Source organism: Mytilus edulis, chromosome 12 (genome assembly GCF_963676685.1).
Source record: "Mytilus edulis chromosome 12, xbMytEdul2.2, whole genome shotgun sequence".
Lineage (NCBI taxonomy): Eukaryota > Metazoa > Mollusca > Bivalvia > Mytilida > Mytilidae > Mytilus > Mytilus edulis.
In genome coordinates, this window is record NC_092355.1 from 42,847,785 (window position 1) to 42,869,644 (window position 21,860).

The 21,860-nt window shown below is 31.2% G+C and overlaps 1 protein-coding gene and 2 long non-coding RNA genes across 3 annotated transcripts; 1 reads left to right on the forward strand and 2 right to left on the reverse strand.

Annotated features, from left to right (window-relative positions):
* Window positions 1–8,871: 8,871 nt before the first annotated feature.
* LOC139497635 (E3 ubiquitin-protein ligase TRIM71-like) lies at window positions 8,872–9,660 on the reverse strand. The gene has a single exon (XM_071285865.1). It carries the CDS (start codon window positions 9,658–9,660, stop codon window positions 8,872–8,874), a length of 789 nt encoding a protein of 262 aa, XP_071141966.1.
* A 1,383-nt stretch (window positions 9,661–11,043) lies between these two features.
* On the reverse strand, window positions 11,044–18,108 carry LOC139497083 (uncharacterized). The gene is made up of 2 exons (XR_011657674.1): window positions 17,159–18,108; window positions 11,044–11,194 (listed from the first exon to the last, which is right to left on the reverse strand). It is a non-coding gene; the product is annotated as an uncharacterized lncRNA (long non-coding RNA).
* LOC139498520 (uncharacterized) lies at window positions 11,338–13,248 on the forward strand. The gene is made up of 2 exons (XR_011657955.1): window positions 11,338–11,581; window positions 12,887–13,248. It is a non-coding gene; the product is annotated as an uncharacterized lncRNA (long non-coding RNA).
* Window positions 18,109–21,860: the final 3,752 nt, after the last annotated feature.

Sequence of the window (21,860 nt, forward strand, 5' to 3'; positions counted from 1 at the left end):
TTCTTTGATATGCTGAATCTAAAAATGTACTTAGATTCTTGATTATTGGCCCAGTTTTCAAGTTGGTCCAAATCGGGGTCCAAAATTAAAATTTGTTTGATTTCATCAAAAATTGAATAATTGGGGTTCTTTGATATACCAAATCTAACTGTGTATGTAGATTCTTCATTTTTGGTCCTGTTTTCAAATTGGTCTACACTAAAGTCCAAAGGGTCCGAAATTAAACTTAGTCTGATTTTAACAAAAATTGAAATCTTGAAGTTCTTTGATATGCTGAATCCAAAAATGTACTTAGATTTTTTATTATGGGCCCAGTTTTCAAGTTGGTCCAAATCAGGATCTAAAATTATTATATTAAGTATTGTGCAATAGCAAGAAATATCTAATTGCACAATATTGTGAAATATCAAATTTTTTTTTAATTAGAGTTATCTTTCTTTGTCCAGAATAGTAAGCAAGAAATATCTAATTGCAAAATATTGTGCAATAGCAAGATTTTTTTTAATTGGAGTTATCTTTCTTTGTCCAGAATCAACTTAAATCTTTGTTATATACAATATACAATGTATATTCACTTTTTACTACCAACTGATAAATTAAAATAATCTTTACCATTCAGTGATAACAAGCAGTTTTTTTACATCTTAATATTTATGATGTATTTAAATGAGTAGTTATTGTTGCAAACTCCATTAGAAATTTTAATTGAGATTAGTTTTGGAATAAGGGAAAGGGGGATGTGATTAAAAAAATTGGGTTCAATTTTTCTCATTTGAAATTTCATAAATAAAAAAGAAAATTTCTTCAAACATTTTTTTGAGAGGATTAATATTCAACAGCATAGTGAATTGCTTTAAGAGAAACAAAAATTTTAAGTTCATTAGAACACATTCATTCTGTGTCAGAAACCTATGCTGTGTCAACTATTTAATCACAATCCAAATTTAGAGCTGAATCCAGCTTGAATGTTGTTTCCATACTTGCCCTAACCGTTCAGGGTTCAACCTCTGCGGTCGTATAAAGCTACGCCCTGCGGAGCATCTGGTTGAATGTGTTTTAAATACCGTAAACCAACTTATATTCACGACCGATTTATTTTCGTGATTTTTGCGAGTAGAAAAATAACGCGAATATAAATCTTCGGGAACATGTAAAACTTAGATCTTTCCTTCAAGTAAATAAGAAAATCGCGAAATAAAATAGCCGCGAAGTGGTCAAGAAAGGGTAGAACGCGAAATAAAGTATCCGCGAAAATAAGTTGGTTTACAGTATTTGGAATAATCGAGAAATTAATGTGGTTAGATGTTATGTGACGAGTGTTGACTGCATTGGGCTTTTGTCAAACAGATAGGAATTTCTGGTAAGGTTTGAAATTTGGTTTTTATTAGAAGATTTATTATATTACGTATATGGCAGGATAAGTCACATTACATTTACATTAAACAGTGAATTTAGATCAAAGGCATTCATGTTTAGCATTGTTAATTTGTCATTAAGTGTTATAAAATATATTTATTTACATATACGTCATGTATAGTCTTCAAAAGAAGATACATTTGTATTAGAAGTGGACAATGCTCTCCATGGGTCTTACGTATGTAACATTTGATTCATGGTCTCTATTATTACTTAACATGCTTAAATCTCAAACATAGTTAAAGGCATTGATAACTTTTTAATTTACATTGACATTAAAACTTTTTTTTTTAACATCTTTGAAAATTTCAAAAGGTTGATGAGATTATCTATCGTCTAAGATTATTTACATGTATATGTAGTTGTTTGGAAAGTACGAGATTTGAAAACTCTTAATATTAAAAAATTTAAATAAAAGAGGAATTAAATGCATATATATCAAAGCTTGGACTGATTTGGTCATTTTCACCTGTCCATGGCCTGAGCCTGCACATAAATGTATCAGTAGAAATCTGTGTCCACTCTTATAACATGATTTCTTGATATGACAATTTCTTTTTCTTCATCATAAGAAATGAAACAAATATGATTATTTTGTAATGTTAAATTTAAGTTTTTTAAAAGGTGACCAATAGTTTCTTGCATCCTCATCATTTTGACTCTGGTGAACAGTTGTCTCATTGGCGATATGAGGAGGGGGGGGATAGGACCTTTATCGGGACTCTGGGATCAGGTGTTTTTAAGCTCGGGATTTCGGGATTGATCCTTTCAGGATCCGGGGAATTCTTTATTCCAATTTCGGGATGTCGGGATTTAAATTTATTTAAATTCAGGACCTCGGGATTTTGGATCAGGACCCCTCCTACTCCCCTCTGATATGGTTCAAGTGAGCAGTCCACTGTTGAGTTGACGGGTTATGATTGTTTATCATTGATAATTACACATGGAGCTAATTTTTAGTAAGCCAGCTAATTGAGAAGCTAAAGGGTTATATTTTTGTCTTGATTTGTTTGTTAAAGATTTGTAAATGTTTATTATGGGTAATTTTTATTATAAGGTCTTGTTTATTTTTATTTTTTAACAATGTACTAAATTAAGGATGTTTGAATATATAACAGCCAAATTTTGTCTTCACATGCAGCATTTAATGTATAGCTTAATTAAGGTGTTATTTTTCATCAAGTGAAATTCACGTTATGTTCAGGTGATATTCACATGAAAAATATTTACCTGTGGATACTTTTTCTGAATTATATACAAGGAGGAACGATTATTTGCCTTCTGACCTCACGGTCATAAAACTTTCGAGCATGATTTTTGTACTCAGACTCGAAAATCAACCAATCAAATTGCTGGATTTCAGGTTTCGAGCATGATTTTTGTGCTCCGAGCACTGAGCAAAGTTTTATGCCTTCAAGGCCTGGTCTCTAGCTAAAAACTAAATGGGACTTGCCAAGGTTTGAAAGAGATTTTAATTTAGCCATGAAAAGTTAGCTCTTAAATTTGCATAAATAGTTACAATGGCTTCAAACTGTGAATACTTCAAATGTACTTTTTAAAAGGTCAGAAACAGAAAATCACCATGTATTGTCTATTTGAATCTGAAATAAATTTACAAAGTTTGGCCGAATGAATGTTTCACAGAGGGCATAAAATGTAGTCTAAAAAAAATGTTTTCTTTTTCATTGATTTATCATTTTAGTAAGCTTTTGTTTTTCAAATGATTTGGCCTAGAGCATCACCTGAAGAGACAATTATTGTCTAATGTGCATCTGGGGGGAAATAAATTGGTACTTTCAGGATCAGTGTTATGAGATATATGTTTACCTATGAGGGGGCCTGCTCCAGTCATGCTTCAGTGATTCCATATATAATCCGCCAAAGGGAGAGCCTGAGCCCCCCATCAATTTGTCTCTGATAAGAGGTTAAAAATTTTGACACAATTTTAAAAATCTGTTGTGGTTGGTGAATTGTTTTGGTCCAAAATGGCTAAAATTTGGTACAGAATTTTTTTTAACATTTAGATTATTTTTTTTGAACTTTCATACTAGACTAAAAGATGAATTTGTTTTAAAGTCATTTAAATGAGACAGACATGTTGTGCAGTCATGACACAGAAGCAGTTTATGTTATAGAATATTTACATATATATGTATCCATATTATGAAGTACGTTGTACTGTGTTGTTTCTCAATGGTTGTGTATTACAGAATTTAATTTGTTTTTTTTTGTTATATTGTTTTCCAGTTTTTTTTCTCACACAAAACAAAGTATTAGTTTTATTGCATCGGTTAAGGGCATTCAGGTATGGCATAAATTTTAGGATATAAATATACTTTATCACATTTTCAATTAAAAATGTGAACTTCTAACTTGTAAATGCTTCAAGTTTATGAGGTTGCCTCTTTATTAATGAAGATCTGCTAATTTTTCTGGCTAAAAGTTTTTAGAAAGAAAAAAAAAGATTTAGAAAGTCATGTATTTTTATGAACACTTTTCTTTGATATCATAGTTTAAAAAAAAACAAATTGTAATGGCCTTATAAATTATGTACTTATAAAATAGCATATTCTTTGCTGGCTTTTAATAAATTAAAATCAACGCCAAACAAATAATAATAAATTCAAGGAAAATTTTGACAGCAAAATGTTTGAGTCCAAAATAATAATTGTCTGCTCATTTTCATGTACAGATGTTCTTATTGCATGTATTGCTTCCATAGTTTTTTTAATCACTTGTGTCAAATAAATCCCTATGTCTGTGTATTGTCAGAAAAAAGAACCATTGAAATAGTAAGTTCTCTGTTTCAGTTTATTTCACTAAGAAATTATGTATATTTATTTGATTTTTGATTTTCTTAAATGTTTTTTTTTTTCAATTGAATTTTTTTTGCCTTTATTAAACATTTAAAAAAAATCATAAATATGTGCTAAAAAATAAATAAGAGCTGTTATAAAAGGTCACTCATCAATGCAGGAACTTTTAAGATTATTGCAAGTACCTCTTTATTTGAAATTGTAAGCTACGTCAGGCCTTAAATGCTTTTTTACTTTCTTTTACCTATTTTATATAATTTTATGGCCATTTTCATTATTTTATGTCCATGTTGTGAAAAGCTGAGTGTTTGAGATGCACTTTATTTCCTTCAAGTAAAAATGTATTTGTATGTTTAAAAGTTACTGTTTTAATTGTTATATATGCAGATTTTATCAATATTTTACTGCAGGACATTTTGACCTATAATAATTCTTTTAACAGCTATGATCTTTTTAATGCATGCTCTAATAACATGTATTTTAACATGAAAAGCAAGTTCTCAAGTAAGAGAAAGACATCAAATAAAACATAAATTTTGAGATGCATGTTGTGATCGTCTTATCATTTAGAATTAATCAGATGTTAACACAAAATATTGACAAAATCTTATTGAAAGCTTTTTTCATAACACAGTTTGCTTCAAAAATTTCTTGTGCACCAGGAATTTATATTAGGGTCAGCTAGTTTGAATCTTGATTCATAAATTTTACATGTAATTAAATTTGAAAAGCCTGTGATATATGTTCGTCTTTGATTCTTTAAATATCCTAGTAAACTCCATTGGTATGACTGTTATAGCTTGGATTTGGGTTAATGGTTTTGCTCATTGTTGAAGGCAGTACAATGACATAAAGTTGCTTACTTCAACATCATTTGGTCTCTGGATGAAATAAAGTGCTGTCCTGCCCTAATCATTTAATCCTGGAATGGCCCTTACTTCTTTTAGGCCCAAAAAAAATAAATGTCTGTTTACGGTTACCCGACCGACCCATAGCCATTTTATTTCTGTCGTAAAGTGAAAAATAAAATGAACTTCTGTTAAAAGTCTGTTAAAAGTGAAGATAGTGTCGCCCGATACATCCCAATGTTCATAATCATGAATATGATAGCTGTTTTAATGAAACTTGTGACTCGTGTGATAAATAAACATTTGCCGACATTTTTTTCCAATCAATAACAAAGGGAAATAATCATATCATTAAAATAACATGTAAACTTGGCCCGTGATCAACTCAGACCTTGACAAGACGAAACTGCACACTCAAAATCATGTCACAAAAAATAAAATGAAAATACCAACCTACCTACCATATTTTTTAAAGCTTGTAACCTTAAACAGACATATATTTTTTGTTTGCCTTATGTTACTTAAACAAGGCATGAAATATTAATTGAAAGGTGGAAATTATTTTAAATGAAGGAATTTAAATTAAGGAAATATATATATCTTCCTCAGCAAAGCTCTGATTCTTTGTCTAAATTTGGCTTTACTTTCCAGTCCTTTCTGCATTTCAACATTTGCATTAGATTTTGGATATTCAAATATGGTACATTAAAATTGGTAAGAATTATATTTTTTTTATACAATGTTGTTTTTGAAAAAAATATAAATTTTATATATATATTGCAAATTAGAAAATGTGGAATGACACAACTAATGGCTATATACATTTTGTAGACGTATACCAACAGTAATTTACCATTTTATCAATTCTAAAAATGTCACATATTTTAATTGGCTAGTTATCTCAATATTTTTCATGTGTAGGAGGTGTTTATCACTTAAAATTTGTATATACTTGTCAGTAATAATTAATAGAAAGATCGACAAAGCAAATGCAACAATGATAATGCAGAATGTATATAAAACTTATAAAATTGCAAGCGTCAATTTTATTGATTTGTAAAATACTTTAAGAGCCCAAAATTGCTACTTCAAATCGTACATAAAAGGGGAAAGAACTCCAGTTAAACTTTAATTATGAAAAAGGGAAATAGTATGAAAGGTAATATAGAAAGTTTACATAGATTTTATTCATTTATCTAAAATACCTCTTGTATCATAAAGCCCCTGCTTGATTTGTTATTTTAAAATTGTGTATTATAATTAATGTATATATATATAACAGAATTTTTAATTTGTACAAAAAACTTATATTAATGTAATGTGATACATATAAGTGTATTCCTTGGCTTATGTTAATGATAATGCTTTGTTTGTTACTATGGAAACGTTATTTGTTATCTGCTCAACATAGCATCACCATTGAAGTGATAAATAAATAAATTTTATTGTTGTTATACAATAAAGAAAATGAAAAATTAATGTGTTTTTGTTTTCTCGTTTCTTGTTTTATTATATAGATTATATCATTCCCATTTGAATGGTTTTACACTAATATAATCATGTTTGGGGCCCTTTTAGTTTATAGCTAGCTGTGAGGTGTGAGGCAATGCTTTGAGTTGAAGACTGTACCTTGACCTATAATGGTTTACATTTACAAATTGAGACTTGGATGGCACTCATACCACATCTTCTTATATCTATTGTTCTGTGATATTGAACCATGTTGGTAAACAAGATATTTGTTTGAGCTGGTCTCCTCTGCAGGTTTATTCTCAACCCAAATAATTCAGTTGTTATATTGTGTCAATCTATCGTTATTTCATTATCACCTGAATGCATAGACAATGGGAAATATTTAACGAATCATTAGAAATAAACTTGGGATTTACCTTCCTCTATAAAATTGAGTTGATTGCTGATTTGATACTCTTCTACAGGGCACCAATCTTAATCCAGGATTAATGAAGTGTTTGGGGTTTTTTTCGTGTTAGAAATTCAGGCCCTCACAAGAAGCAGAGATGGATTCCAGAGAGGTGCACATTAGGTTATTCTTAGCATTATAGCATTGCTTTTGCCATTTGTTAAACAGTTCACTGGAAAAATATGTCTGTTCATAAAAATGTTTGAAAGAATGAATTGTTTGTTTTTTGGGGGCAAAGATTGCATTCATGTTATCCAAAAGCTGGCTTTGATATCTATATCTTCCAGAGTTTATTGCCACCTTTGATAGTTGTGACAACAGAGTGAGATGCACATTCTTTAGATCCTATCCAGACAATATCATGCTATTTATAAATGATATGTTATTCAAGATACAAAGTTCAGTGTGTTTTGATTTTAAACAAAGGGAATTAACATTAATTCAAAATATGTAATTTGGCTGAATCGAATTAAAGTTCACATTGCAAAACGAAAGCAATTTTTACCCTTCTACTTCGGTGCTCAAGCACTTTCACTAAAGTATAGATGTTGATGGTTATTGAAAAGCACAAACCGACGTCAATGTTTGTATGCAAATAAAGAAATGTCAATAGCTTATGGAATATCATCATTACTTGGATCACAATATGATTAAGAGCTTCAAAATGTCTAGTAACTGATTGACATATCTACGACCATACTCTGAAAATAAGATTAGTTGATTACCTTTCAATCAATAAGAGACGCTATTAAAAGGAGATTGGAGATGTCACAGGGACAATAATAATTCATTTGTCAAGTGAAACTGACGAAAAACAATAACCCTACTATCTGCTACATTAAAACTGAGACTACTACACGAACCGGTAAACCGCTTCAAAATTCGGGCATGATTTGATTGTTCAAAAAGAGTAGAAATGGATTCAGCATTTTGAAGAAAATGAAATGGTTACAGCAGATTTCATTGAGTATGTAGCCAAAGGTAGTATCTTTGATTAGCTTGCTTGTTAGCTGAACCGTGAATTCATTATCAGGTCAGGTATACTACTCTTCTTTCAAAGAAGCCTAGTCCAACATACAGATAGATTGGTTATCTGCCGGACTAGTCTACTCTTAAAGTAAGGTAGTTTACCTGACCTAACAATGACTTCACGGTTCAGCTAACAAGCAAGCTAACCAACGATATTACCTTTGGATACACACTCAATGAAATCTGCTGTAAACCTATTTTTGTAGGTATCTAAACCTCCCACTTGTATGACAGTTGTTTATAGTTCTGTTGTATTTACAAAATTTGGCAAGCAACCAAAACGACCATAAATGGTTAATGTGACACATTTGGATCCAGGAGCCAAGACTATGTAAACATACATTACAGACAGGAATCAGGGGAAAAAAATAAAAATTAAAGCTATTGTATAATGAGGCCATAACATTCAATGGTATTTTAAAATTTGTGAAAATCACAACTAAGTCGACATGCAAAACCAAGACTAGTATCCTTTACTGTGTGTCAGTGTAGAGCAAAGACCCAGGATTCCAGGATAATGTGGTACACACACACACTTTGGATAAATATTCTGCTTGGGGTGAAAGGTCAGAGCTCGCTACATTTTAGGCTTTCAAAAATCCCTATGCATTAGATATTTGTTTCTTAAACATGACATCTATTGTGTTGATTATTCATTTTCACAAACAATAAATCTAAACCTAATCAACAACTTGATATACATGTAAATCAAAATACTAATACATGTGTTAGAAAATGAGTCGTTTTTGGAAGAGAATAACAGACTTTCCTTTGATTCCTTTAATGTTCGGTCATGCCAAATAAGTCAATATTATATACCATACACAATATCTATTGTTATTCACTGAGGAGCAATTGTTACTTTTCCTAGTAAACTTTCAAGCTTAGCATCGAAATCTTCATTCATAGGTTCTGTTACGAATTCAATATTTGAAATAAGTGGCACTTTGGGAATTCGAATATTCATTGTATCTTTTTCAAGAGTTTTTAACGATTGTATTAAATTTGTCACATCTTTCTCGTCTTTTACATATTTGTACAATTCAACCAATTCATTGATATTTCTATCGCATTCGTTAACATTTTTTATATAAGTCTCCACTTTCCTCTTTTCAGATTCCTCAAATTTTAATATATCACCGTGCATAGAAATCTTAGTTAATCTAGACTGTAATTGACGCTGTCTTGGAATCATATCTCCATGAATAGCGTTGCATTTTTTCCTTAAATCTTCAATCATATTTTGCAATGTAGTCGTTGAATTTTTGACATTACTTATGCAATCGAAATTAGTTTTCAAAATTTTCCGAAGCTTCTCTCGTTTCTCTGCTATTGAGGTGGAAAGGTTTGCCATGGTATGTCCTTTATGAGTGGACACAGCACAATTCATGCAAGCTGGTACATAACAGCTTTCACACAGATATATATAATCTGAACTATGTTCATCACACACGGACAATGTAGAATCTTGGCACTGCTGACCGCTGCGGAATACGTGATTCGAGGATGGTTTCATTCGTAGATGCATAGTTTTACATTTGTTACAGAATGTCTGCTCACAGTTCTGGCAATAGTCCTTGCCTGCGTCCTGGTTACAAATTTCACATGTTTTAATAACAGACTGAGCCATTTAGTAATTCAATATATTAAAAACAAGTATTGTGTACAATAAAGTAACCTTCGAAATAACACTTATCAACCATTCACGGCGGTTTTCAAATGAAATTAGGGTGATAAAATTAAAAGATAACACCAAATAACCGCCATATTGTCCTACATTGTATAATTATATAGAAAGAAAGAGATAACATGTATGTCATCATATCTCTTAAGCTTTGATCATAAATTTTTCTGGTTACAAGTATTTCAAACTAAAAAAGACTTGGGTGGATTCAGCTACACACCAAAGCAGTTTTAAACAAATAATGTTAAGATTGAATGTTGTAAATAATAATACTTGTTAATATTTGTTAATACTTCTGCTTTGGACTTTAATTAACGAAATCATAAAATTACGGTTAACTATTCTTAAAAAAAAAGACTTTTAGAAATACTTAAAATATGATATAAGATTTGATGCGACTGTCGATGAGACACCTGTGACCGAAATGACGTGGACATAGGCATTTATAGCTTTGTTATGTAAATACCGATTACAATGTGAAATCTCCAGTCTCGTCCCTTTATTGTTTAACATATTATTAGTTGAACAAATTGATAGTATTTTTATGCCCCCGCCGTAGCGGAGGGGACATTAAGTTTTACCCTTTTCCGTCTGTACGTGCGAACGTATGTACGTCCCAAAGTTGGTGTCCGTCCTCAGTCTTGAATCTATATTACTATATAAGACAAAATTAATCAAAACCAAGGAGTAAACAAAGACTAATAAAACCAAAAGACATTTACATCAACAGTTACATATAATAAATATTACATTTGTTACAGAATGTCTGCTCACAGTTCTGGCAATAGTCCTTTCCTGCGTCCTGGTTACAAATTTCACATGTTTCAATAGCAGGCTGAGCCATTTTATAATTAATTCAATATATCTAAAACAACAATGCTATGTTATAAATTAACCCAGCTGCGAGGAAATACTAATCAACCATTCACGGCGGTTTTCAAATGAAAGAAGGCTGACAAAATTCAACAAACTTTCGAAGGACAGTGGCGGATCCAGAACTTTTCATAAGAGGGGGGGGGGGGGGGCACTCAAGTCATGCTTCAGTGATTCCATATATAATCAACCAAATTTTTCCCTGGAAAGGGGGGCGGCCCCCCAGGGCCCCCTGGATCCGCCTAGGAAGGATAACACCAAATATGCGCCATACTGTCCTATATATCGAAAGAGAGAGGTAATTATATTAATTAACTTATTTGTTTATTAATGAAATGCACATTTATACCCCTATTGGAGATGAAGGCGTTTATATACAATATACTACACTTATGTTCTAATTCGTAACCTCAACCGAACATAAAACATTTATCAATATAATACAAAACTCTCTGACATGGGAGTAGACACTTGCAAAAGTCAAGCGCATTTTTATTCAGGTAATAAGTACACGTAATTCATTTTCTATCAATGAGAATTATGAGAATTGTCTGTCTCTAACTAGCACTGCCACATCAATATTTGCGACTCCTCTTGGACTATCAACCTGTAAATAAATATTTTTTATAATTATTTATTTGGAAAAAAGCATCTAGAGCACTTGCCTTCATAGTCTCGATCATCCAGCCGCTTTATTTTTCAAAGTAGAGCGTCTGGATGACAAGTGATATAAAAATGGTAATTTATAACATTCGGAATAGTATCGGCTTTTTTTAGCTTGTTTTAAAAGATAATGTCCAAGACGAATAACCAAGAAGTTGGTTATTGACTTCGGAAGAAATTATATTACGATAATACTATTGAAAAGCCCGAGAGTACCGATTGTTGTTTAAAGCTATTTATATTTTGTTTGTGACGACATACAAGTCGTGGAAAACACCAGACAGCATGGCTTCCATGACCGCGAAGGAAAATAACAGCACATCAAACCTTGGTAAGATGATATAACAACACAATCTGTTACATAAATTTTAATGCAAACTGAAACAGCGAGTAGTTATATATTCTTTCATGCATGTCCGTGCTACGTAAGCAAGTTACTAATTATACAATAAATGGCAATTTTTGTATTGACTGGGACCACTCGAACAGTCGTGTGTACGCTATAAATACATTTTGGGGTTGTTAACTTTAAAAATACTTGATGGAAAAGTGATATGACGCCGAAATATGCACTTCATCTAAGATAAGTTTGTTGTATTTATATGTAGTGTATAAAGGAGTTTGCATTTTGATATGTGTAAAAAAAGGGGGGAGGAGAGATGCGCAATGTTGTACACTTTTGAAGGAGGGAACGCAATTCAAAAACATAAGCAGACGAAAAACAAACAAAGTATATCTAGAAGATGCCACTGATTTTGTACATACACCAAACGGTCAAAATGATTTATGCTCGATTTTTTTTAAAACAAATGCATTTAGCTTATACAAACATATAAGAAGTGCGACACGTTGTTATGAAAAGTAATTTAAATATACTGTTAGTAAACAAAGTCGGGACTGGTCAACTTAAAAAAGAAAAATACTTTTTTGCACTTTTAAGAGGCATTTTTTTCACACTAAAAAAAGTCCATAAAAGAATACAAATGTTGTCAGTGAATATATACCAATTGGCATTCTAAACCTTGAAACAAAACCATGGCATGAGGAATACACTGTAAATTTGTTTTTATGCAAAACAAGACAGTAAAACAATAGATGCAGCATCAATGAAAGGAGGTGTCAATGAGGCAGCAATCGGTGAACCCAATGACATACATTACCAAAAGTAGACATCAACATGATTAACAGGACATCTTGTTGACTTAAACAAAAATTGAGAATAAAAGTACCAAAAGGTCAACATTATACAAGTAAGAACATGCGGTATGAATACCAATGAGACAACTATCCACCCCAAGTTCAAAGGAGGTGGATGAGAGCAAGTATAGGCAACTGTATGGCCTAAAACAATGATAAAAATTCATGCATGATTTTGATAGAGAACACGGACAGGGAATGTGCCAAAGAGACATCAACCCAACAAAAGAGCAGGAAACAACCCAATGCCACCAATGGGTCGTGTCATCACCACAGCGAGATAATCTCGCATCCCGTAGCGGAATTCAGCTTGCACCAAGACATTTCTAAATGTATATTTCTATATGATGTTTTTTTCCAAACATTTTGTTTTTCATATGTATATGCTATGCTGGTGACCAAAAATTAATATGATTTTAACATTTACTTTATTTTGTAGACAAACCAATGATGATTTCGGGACACAGATGTTATGTGTAAAATGTGAAGAATTAAAAAAAAATCTATATAAATATTCGAATTTTTATTGTATCATAAACAGCTTCAAGGTTCAATTTTATAAGAAAAAAGATTCAAAGATTTTTTTTTAATTACTGAAGCAGCAATCATTATAAATAAATCACAGTATCAAAAATGTTGGGTTAACATTATTTTGACAGCAACCACAAAGCGAAAAAAGGTACACAGACATATATTAAGTAAATGAAACAAACATCAAGAAACACATTGTTGTCAGATATGTCGGAGAATTTTAAAGATTTGTATTAACAAATTAAAAATCATATAAACAATTTAACAGTTTTCATGTTTGCGTTGTATCTCATTTACATGTCTGGCCCTTCTCAGTTAACTATATGGTATGGAGTTTTCTAAATATTGGAGGCCGAGCAGTGATTATATTTGCGAATATCCATGTCATTTGAACTCTGCTGGGTTGTTGCCTCATTAGCAATCATACCAATCTCCTTATTTTATATAAAGGTTCACATGAACAGGAGAATTCGAAGTTGCTGTTTTTGTGAAGCTGCTCTTTTATACAAAAGTCATGATGGATATTATAATAGTTTGTAGTAGGAGAATACACTTTTCAGTTATTTTTTGTATAAGTTAGCATGCAGTATGGGATAAATCCCATTCTATCTTTTCCATGTGATTGATCCAAACATGCATTCAAAGAGTATTGCATGGTTTCATGAATGACTGGTTAACTTCTGTATTTCTTCATAGATACGGAGACTGGTAAAGTGGTATTGTGTGAAGGTTGGTCCCCAGATGTTTTCTTCCCAAAAGGATTAGGCGATATAGATTATTGGTGAAACATTCAGACTATGCTGTCGTTAGCAATTTTAAGATCAGTTAATTTTGTAAATAAAAATTGAGTTGACTCATTGTGTGATCTCACTGATCTGCCAGTGATAAGTTGTTAAGCAGGGGTTTTTTACATTGTAATCTTAGAGTTGTTTTTCTTTCCATAAACGTAACTTGATGTGTGCTTTTCGAGTAAGGTAAGTGCGTCAGATATCTGAAAGATTATTATAAAAAGGAAAGCATAAATTATAACAAGAATTTACAGAAATAAGAATGAGACAAAACTAAGAAAAATGGATAAATTTAAAAATAAGGAATACAGACTAACGTGGCTACAATATACCGACTGTAGGTTGGTTAACGTCAAGTGGCAAATATTTCATGCATGTTCAGGACGTTGTGATACAATATAAAGAATAGAGAATATATATAGTGGTGTGCTATAATATGAAAATAGAGAAAAATGGTAGTTTATAGTATGAAGATAAGAGAATATTAAACGTGGTGTGTTAAAATATAAAAATAGATCTTTTGGGTTGCTTGGTTATCGTCTTGTGGTAAATAATGGTAATGTTCAGGACGAAAAAAAATAACAATAATTATAAAGAAGAGGTCCTAAATTATAGCCCGTTGGGGATACATGTTCGAGAAATTATAACTCACCAGAAAATTAAGGTATATTGGATTGCTTTATGTACAACGGTCCACCTACGGATCCCTCTCTTAGCGCACAGAGAGCGTGGTATATCCTCTATACACGACCAGTGGCGGATCCAGAACTTGTTATAAGGAGTGCACTATACAGTCATGCTACAGTGTTTCCTTATATGATATAATCAACCAAATTTTTCCCACGAAAAAAAATCATGTCTTTAATTTTTTTTTACATGTGACAAAAATTCAGAAAAAAAGATCGCCGCTAATTACAGTTTTTTATCGTTCTTTTAAAATTGCCCATCTGCAAGTTGGGCAACATAGGATCAGCTACAAGAATGTCAGTTTTAATAGTCACATATACATGTAACGTTACACTGTTTACTGTTGTTATTATTATTTTTTTTAAATATAATGGGGATAACGGAAGTGCTATTTATAGATATGTTTTATATTTAATTATTTGTTACGCCCCCTATAAATATCTGACCAGTCCGGTTAATCACCCCAGACGCTATATTTAAATATGCGTCTGGGTTATCGAGACTATTGCCTTCAATGACTCGAATGACTTTAACTACTATCAAACCACCCGTGCATGAAATTCTTCCCGCATACTTTATATATCCAATCAAACAGACCTTTCTTTAAATAGCACAAACACATGTTCCTTACCAAAAAAAAAACTAGCATTGATATATGTACAACTTTGATAAATATAAATATATATACATTGCAAAAATTATGTCATACATTATATATCTTTTGCCTAATTTCGAACCATAAAACTTTCTGGTTACTATTATTTCAAACTAAAACAACTGAAGACTTGTTTGGTTTAGATAGACATCAAATCAGTTTTTAAACAAACAATATAAGGATGGAATGTTGTAAAACATAATATTTAAAGAATGAAAAAAAAATTAAAATAGGTAAAAGAATAGACATTTTTACATAAATAACAATTAAATAAGAATGTGGTTTAAAATCAAAATCTGTATTTTTTTGCGCCAAGGAAATTTAAAGTTGGTGGTATATTTAAATTACAGGAAAACCTACGAAAATCTTTATAGAACTCGTAATTGCATAGTTGTTGCATAAATATATAATATAAGGTCAATGTCAGGAGAATATACACTTTTTTGTATGAGGCTGAGAAACTTCGGAAGGGCGAGGTTCTACCGTCCCCACTTTTGCGCCGAGTACAAAAAAGTTTATATATTTATGACATTGACCTAATATTGTTTTATACTGCAAATCAAATTAATACATTGATAGCTTTTTAAATTGTAATACAAATTTAAACCTTATGTTCATACCTTAATGTACCCCAACTAGTTGCAGTATAAAAATGGAATCCTAATATTTTAATGCTTCTTTTTGTAATTTTATAGGGTTGTAAATCTTAAAATGTGCGCGCATACAACATTGTACAACATGTGCTTTTGTCAACGCTTTTTTTTATGACGCTTTTGCACCTCAATAAAATTGCAAAAAAGTAATGGTTCAGTTCTGTAATGATTTGTAACCGAGACTTTATTTGAATTCAAATTGCTATTATATGGGACAATTAAATAATGAATAATTTGTCTCTGCTTAGTTATGAGAATTCTTTAACACAGATATACAGTAATATCAGTTTATAGTGTCTGATAACATTTTGTGAGGGAATTCGATGTTTGCTATACAATTATTCATTCCAGCGCACTTTATGACAATACCACTATATCAATCAGAATGATTTTTTTTTGCAGTGTTTTAAGAAATGAATTTACTTTGAAGTCATGTATTATTTGTGAAACATTTAATGTTTTAAAGCGGCGAATTTTCTGTATAAAGTCAATAATTATGTTAACCTTTGAAGCCCAAACTTTCTATTGCCTCATAAACGCAAATGAAAGTTCTAAAAACTATATCAATAGACAATCACATGTTTACGAAATTATAGTACGTATTACCAATGACACACAGTAATGTTTAACCAATGGAACTGTTTACAAGATTGTTTTGCTAATTTGAAATACAATGGCACAATCTGATGAGGGAACCATCTCTGTCTCCAAATTATTTAAAAAAAGGCATTGTGCAGTATTTGCGTTTAGAGAAAATTGGTGTTTGAACGACTTTGATTGCTAAAGTCCCTCATATACTATAGTGGTGTTCAGTTTAACGTGGATGTAAGCATTTTAATAAAGCCAACCGTATATCATTCATCAGAGAAACATGCATACCGAATAGTCGGCTAAAAAAGTCCCCTGCATGTAAAATATGAAACAATACAAATAGTTAAGCAGCTTAGCACACAAATCATGCAAATGGTGATACAAGCATGAAACTTTGTAAGAACATGCCTGTAGGTGTATGTAATCATATTAGGGGGGTATTTTAATAAAGCCAACCGTATATCATTCATCAGAGAAAAAAGGAATACCGAATACTGTAAACCAACTTATTTTCGCGAGCGATTTATTTTCGCGACTTCCGCGAATAGAAAAATAACGCGAATATTAATCGTCGTGAATATGTTATACATGGATCATTCATTATTGAACTTCAGAAAATCGCGAAATTAAATAGCCGCGAGGTGATCTAAAAAGGGTAAAACGCTAAATTAAGTATCCGCGAAAATAAGTTGGTTTACAGTAGTCGGTTAAAAAAGTCCCCTGCATGTAAAATATGAAACAATACAAATAAAATAAGAAAACCGAAATAATTTTATAACAAAGCCAGTTTCTATTATTATTCTCACATTGGTTCAAATGTTATTGTTCCAAGTAAAGCATTAAGTTTGGCATCGAACTTTTCATTCATGGATTCTGTTACGAGTTTTATATTTGAAATGGTTGGCGCTTTAGGAATTTTAATGTTCATAATTTTTGGCTCAAGAGATTGTAACGACTGTACTAAATGGGTAATATCTCGTTCGCTTTTCACTTGCTTATGTAATTCAGTCAGTTCTTCGATTTTTCTACTGCATTCATTGACATTTCGTATAAATATCGCAACGTTTGTCTCTTCAGCTCTTACATGTTGGAATATACGATCCCATTGAACAGAAAAAGCTTTTGATAGTTTAGATTGTAATAGACGAGATCTTTCACTCACAACATTTTTTATAGTCCTGCAATTTTTGTTTAAATCGGCAATTTCATTTTGTAATTTTGAAGTTAAATTTTGCATCTCGCGGATTTCATTAGAATTAGTTTTCAAAATTTTCTGAAGTTTTTCTGTTTTCTCTGCTATTGAACTAGAAAGGTTAGCCATGGAATGACCTTGATGAATGGACTCAGTGCAAAGTCTGCAAGCAGGTACGTCACATTTTTCACAAAGATATATATAATTCGAATTATGTTTATCACAATATGACACCTGATTCTTTTGATCCTCACACTGACTGCTGCGGAATTTGTGATTATGCGATGATTTCATCCTCAGATGCATTATTTTACAATTGTCACAGTAAATTTGTTCGCAGTCTGTGCAATAGTCCTTTCCTATATCCTTAGTGCAAATTTCACATGTATCCATTATCGACTGCATGAACCATTTCCTGATAAACATGGTTAACATATATATATTAATATAAATAGTACGAAGTTATCATAATTGTTGACCGTCTTATCACCATATGAAGGGTGGTACAATTGAATAAATATAAAATGATGTAGCCTTACTCTCCGCCATATTGTCTTTTTACTGTTTAACACATACCCTTACATAAACAAGGAAGAGAAAAAATAAGCAATATTTAAAGGATAAAAATAAATGTTCAGCCATGCTGTCCTAAATTTAAAGGAGTATGGATGATTTCTTCCGAACCAAAAACAACGGAAAAGAGAACATTAGTAATATAGTACGTCCTAGGATGCCATATATACACAAATAATTAAGACAGAAGGAAATTTTGATATATTTTGGAATGGGTTTCTTAATTCATAATTGGACTTCTTTGAATGGACCAATCAAAGTCTAGTTAACAAACAAAAACCCTAAAGAACTTCGGGATAATTTTGAATCTCGATCTTTCTCTGAAATCAGTTCTATTAAAACTTGATTTTTCAACCCTTTATATCACCATTCCCTACGAACTATGCGCCTCTCTTTGCCGACCTCTTCTTTTTGTCATATGATTCATAGCTCCTTAAAACACTTGTCAAAAACAAGAAATCATTTAATGTCACATTCAGATATATTGATGAAGTTCTTTCCATAATAATCCAAACCTATCTGATGCGGTTCCATTAATATAGGATCCAGTACTAGAAATTAAAGAAACAACAGAAACGACTTCCACTGCCCAACTTTTAAACCGTTGATGAATAAAGGGTATATCAAAAGAATGTCCCGTTTTTGTCTCGAAAATAATTCATCGAAAGATACCATGACCTTGTTTATATTCTAGTATATTCTGTATCAACTTTACAAATAATACAAGATGGTCTCGATGTATAGATTCTAGGTACTGAAGTTGTTTACTTATCACCTAGTTACGGTGTTATATAGTATTCTTTTATGTCTTTATAAATTATTACATTTACTGTTGTCTATTTTTGGCAATATCCAGTTGACGTGGCTCGGTACTTTAGCATTCCATCATTGTTATTGTGCTTTAATAAAATTTTGTTTACTTGAGTTTCGTTTCTGCTAATGTGCTTTGTATATATGCCTATTGGTTTATCTTTCTTGACACATAGCTTGTTTTTTTTATAGAGATTACGGTTATAACAGTGTTGTACCCCTATTTTTGACATTTTTTGTATTTTTCTTTTTCTTTGTTGATATATTTGCTTGTTAAATAGATGATAACAATATTGTCTGCTGTACCCCTATTTCCGACATTTATACCTATGTCTGTTCGTTTTGTTCACACATAATTGGCAATACAATTGAGTTTTATATTACTGTCTTACAAGTGAGAGGTTCACCTAGCTATAAAACCAGTTTCAATCCACCATTTTCAACACTAGAAAATGCATGTACCACTAGTAAGTCAGAAATATGACAGTTGTAATCCATTCATTTCATTACAGTGACTTGACTGATAGTGTTGCTATCCGACTATTGCAACTCATTCAAAAATTTGACCAAATTGCAATTTGTTTTATAAATCCAAACTGTTCAACTGGTCAGATATTTGAACATACTGCTGTAAAAATTCAGTCAAGTCGTGAAAGTGCAAGGTGGTGAAATAAAAACATACTTACAATCCTATAAGACTTTAACTCCACATTGGTGTTGATGTGAAAATTTAGTCTATCAGTTTGTATAGATATTTTATAGTCATTTTCATGCTAAAGGTGAAATGTAATTTTGAATTGCTATAAAAATGTCCAAACTAAGCTTTCATATAGTTTTTCTTTCCAAATGTCTTTTATATTCACAAGAATTAGACATCATGTGAATTAAAACATTTCATATTCAGTAAAATATGTGTGAAATTACAATATGTTTGTAGGAAGTTTCCATGGGGAGATAATCATTTTTTCTTTCAAAAAGTCTTTATTCAAAAGAATCATGTTTAAGGTTATTTCCCTATGGAAACTTATCATGTATTGTCGAAATGCGCATCTGGTGCAAGAAAATTGATACCGTTAATTTTATCAATAAGGTATTGTTATTTCACACATATTTTACCGAATATATGATGTTTTAATTCAAGTAATGTCTGATTCTTATGAATATAGAAGACTTTTCAAAAGAAAAATTATATGAAAGCTTAGTGTGGACATTTTTATAGCAATTCAAAATTACATTTCACCTCTTGCATGGTAATGACTATAACATATCTATACAAACTGTTAGACTGATTTTGTCACATCAACATCAAAGTGGAGTTAAAAGTCTTATAGGATTGTAAGTATATTTTATTTTATCACCTTGCACTTTCACAATTTGACTGAACAGTTTGTTCAAAATTCTGACCAGTTGAACAGTTTGATTTTATAAAACCCAAATTGCAATTTGGTCAGAATTTTGAATGAGTTGCAATTGTCAGATAGCAACACTAACAGTCAAGTCACTGTAAGATGTTTGAACTTTTGATTTCACCATTTGCTTAGGGACTTTTTGTTTAGAATTTTCCGCAAAGTTCAGTATTTTTGTTATTTAACTTTTTGATATTTCAAATTTGTTATCATTGCATGTTCTACTTTACCAGCGTAAAATATAAAATGTTCAGTTAAAATCCATAAAATGTTTGTTAGAATATTCTTGAAAATATCTGTTTTTACTTAAATTTGCATATTTCTTGTGCATCTGCTTTCTTAATTTATATGCGCACATATAGTGGTCTGGTAGGGTTTTTTTGTGAAGTGAGTTGTAACTGATAACATTTATCTCTAACAAGACAAACATTTTTGTTTCAATTAGAGACATAATTTAGAGCAACAATAAAAAGACAATGAAAAAGGTCAAAGAGGTCATGTAATCTGCTTTTTGTCGGACACTGCAGAAATAATAAAATATTTTACTGTAATGCTTGGTAATATTTGAATTGAGTAATCAATGGACGTGACATAATCTAACCATTAGAAATCGCTGGCAAGGTTGACTGAAATTGATATAGCTTAACTTCATACAATTTCATTAGCTCCTGTCTATGCTTCTATATGGAGCAATGATTGTAAAGCTGTTACAATGAACTGGATTTTTAATATTGGAGTTCAAATTATATACTTGAAAGTTTCTCAATGTTTTCCCCCTTTAAAAAAAATACTTAAAATTTATTTTGCAATAAACATTATCTTTGCAGGCCCATTTTAAACAATATTGTATATGAGATATAAACATGTGAAATTTTGCCTTTTAGCAAATCATTCACCTACATGTATATGATTCCTTATACCTTTATGGATTGTATCCAAAACTAAATACATTAGTTTAACCTAGGATAGAATTTTTGGTACGACTAGGACTCGTTTATGAAGAAAAATACATAAAATTTGTTTTAATCTATTTAAATCATGGTTACTAGTTATTTTTAAATGTTAATTGTGGTCTAATATTAAGAAATATGCAATTATGTCTTTTTTTTACTTGTGTCATCTTGTTTTTAAATGATGTTAGGGGTACTTTTGTTAAAGTCATATGAAAAAAGTGACTGGTGAAAAATAATGTTTATCCAATTCTTGAACCAATGCATGTATATATCATAAACTTAGTCCTCTGTGCATGATTTTATCATTTTTTACGCAAATATATCTATTCATCATTTTTTTTCTCTCAGTCTGTTAAGAATTTACAAATATGGCTGATCAGTAAATGCCATGTTTTGAAGCCGAAGTTTACCAATTGTCACCTTATAGTTAACAATCAACAAATAGCATGGGTATTTGTCCAGTTTATTTTCAACTTGTAAATTTGAAGGTCCCTTTGGTATCTTTCGCCTCTCTTATACAAGCGGTAACAGGCATTAGTAACAAAACAAAACACCAAATCTAGTTTCTCTAAAA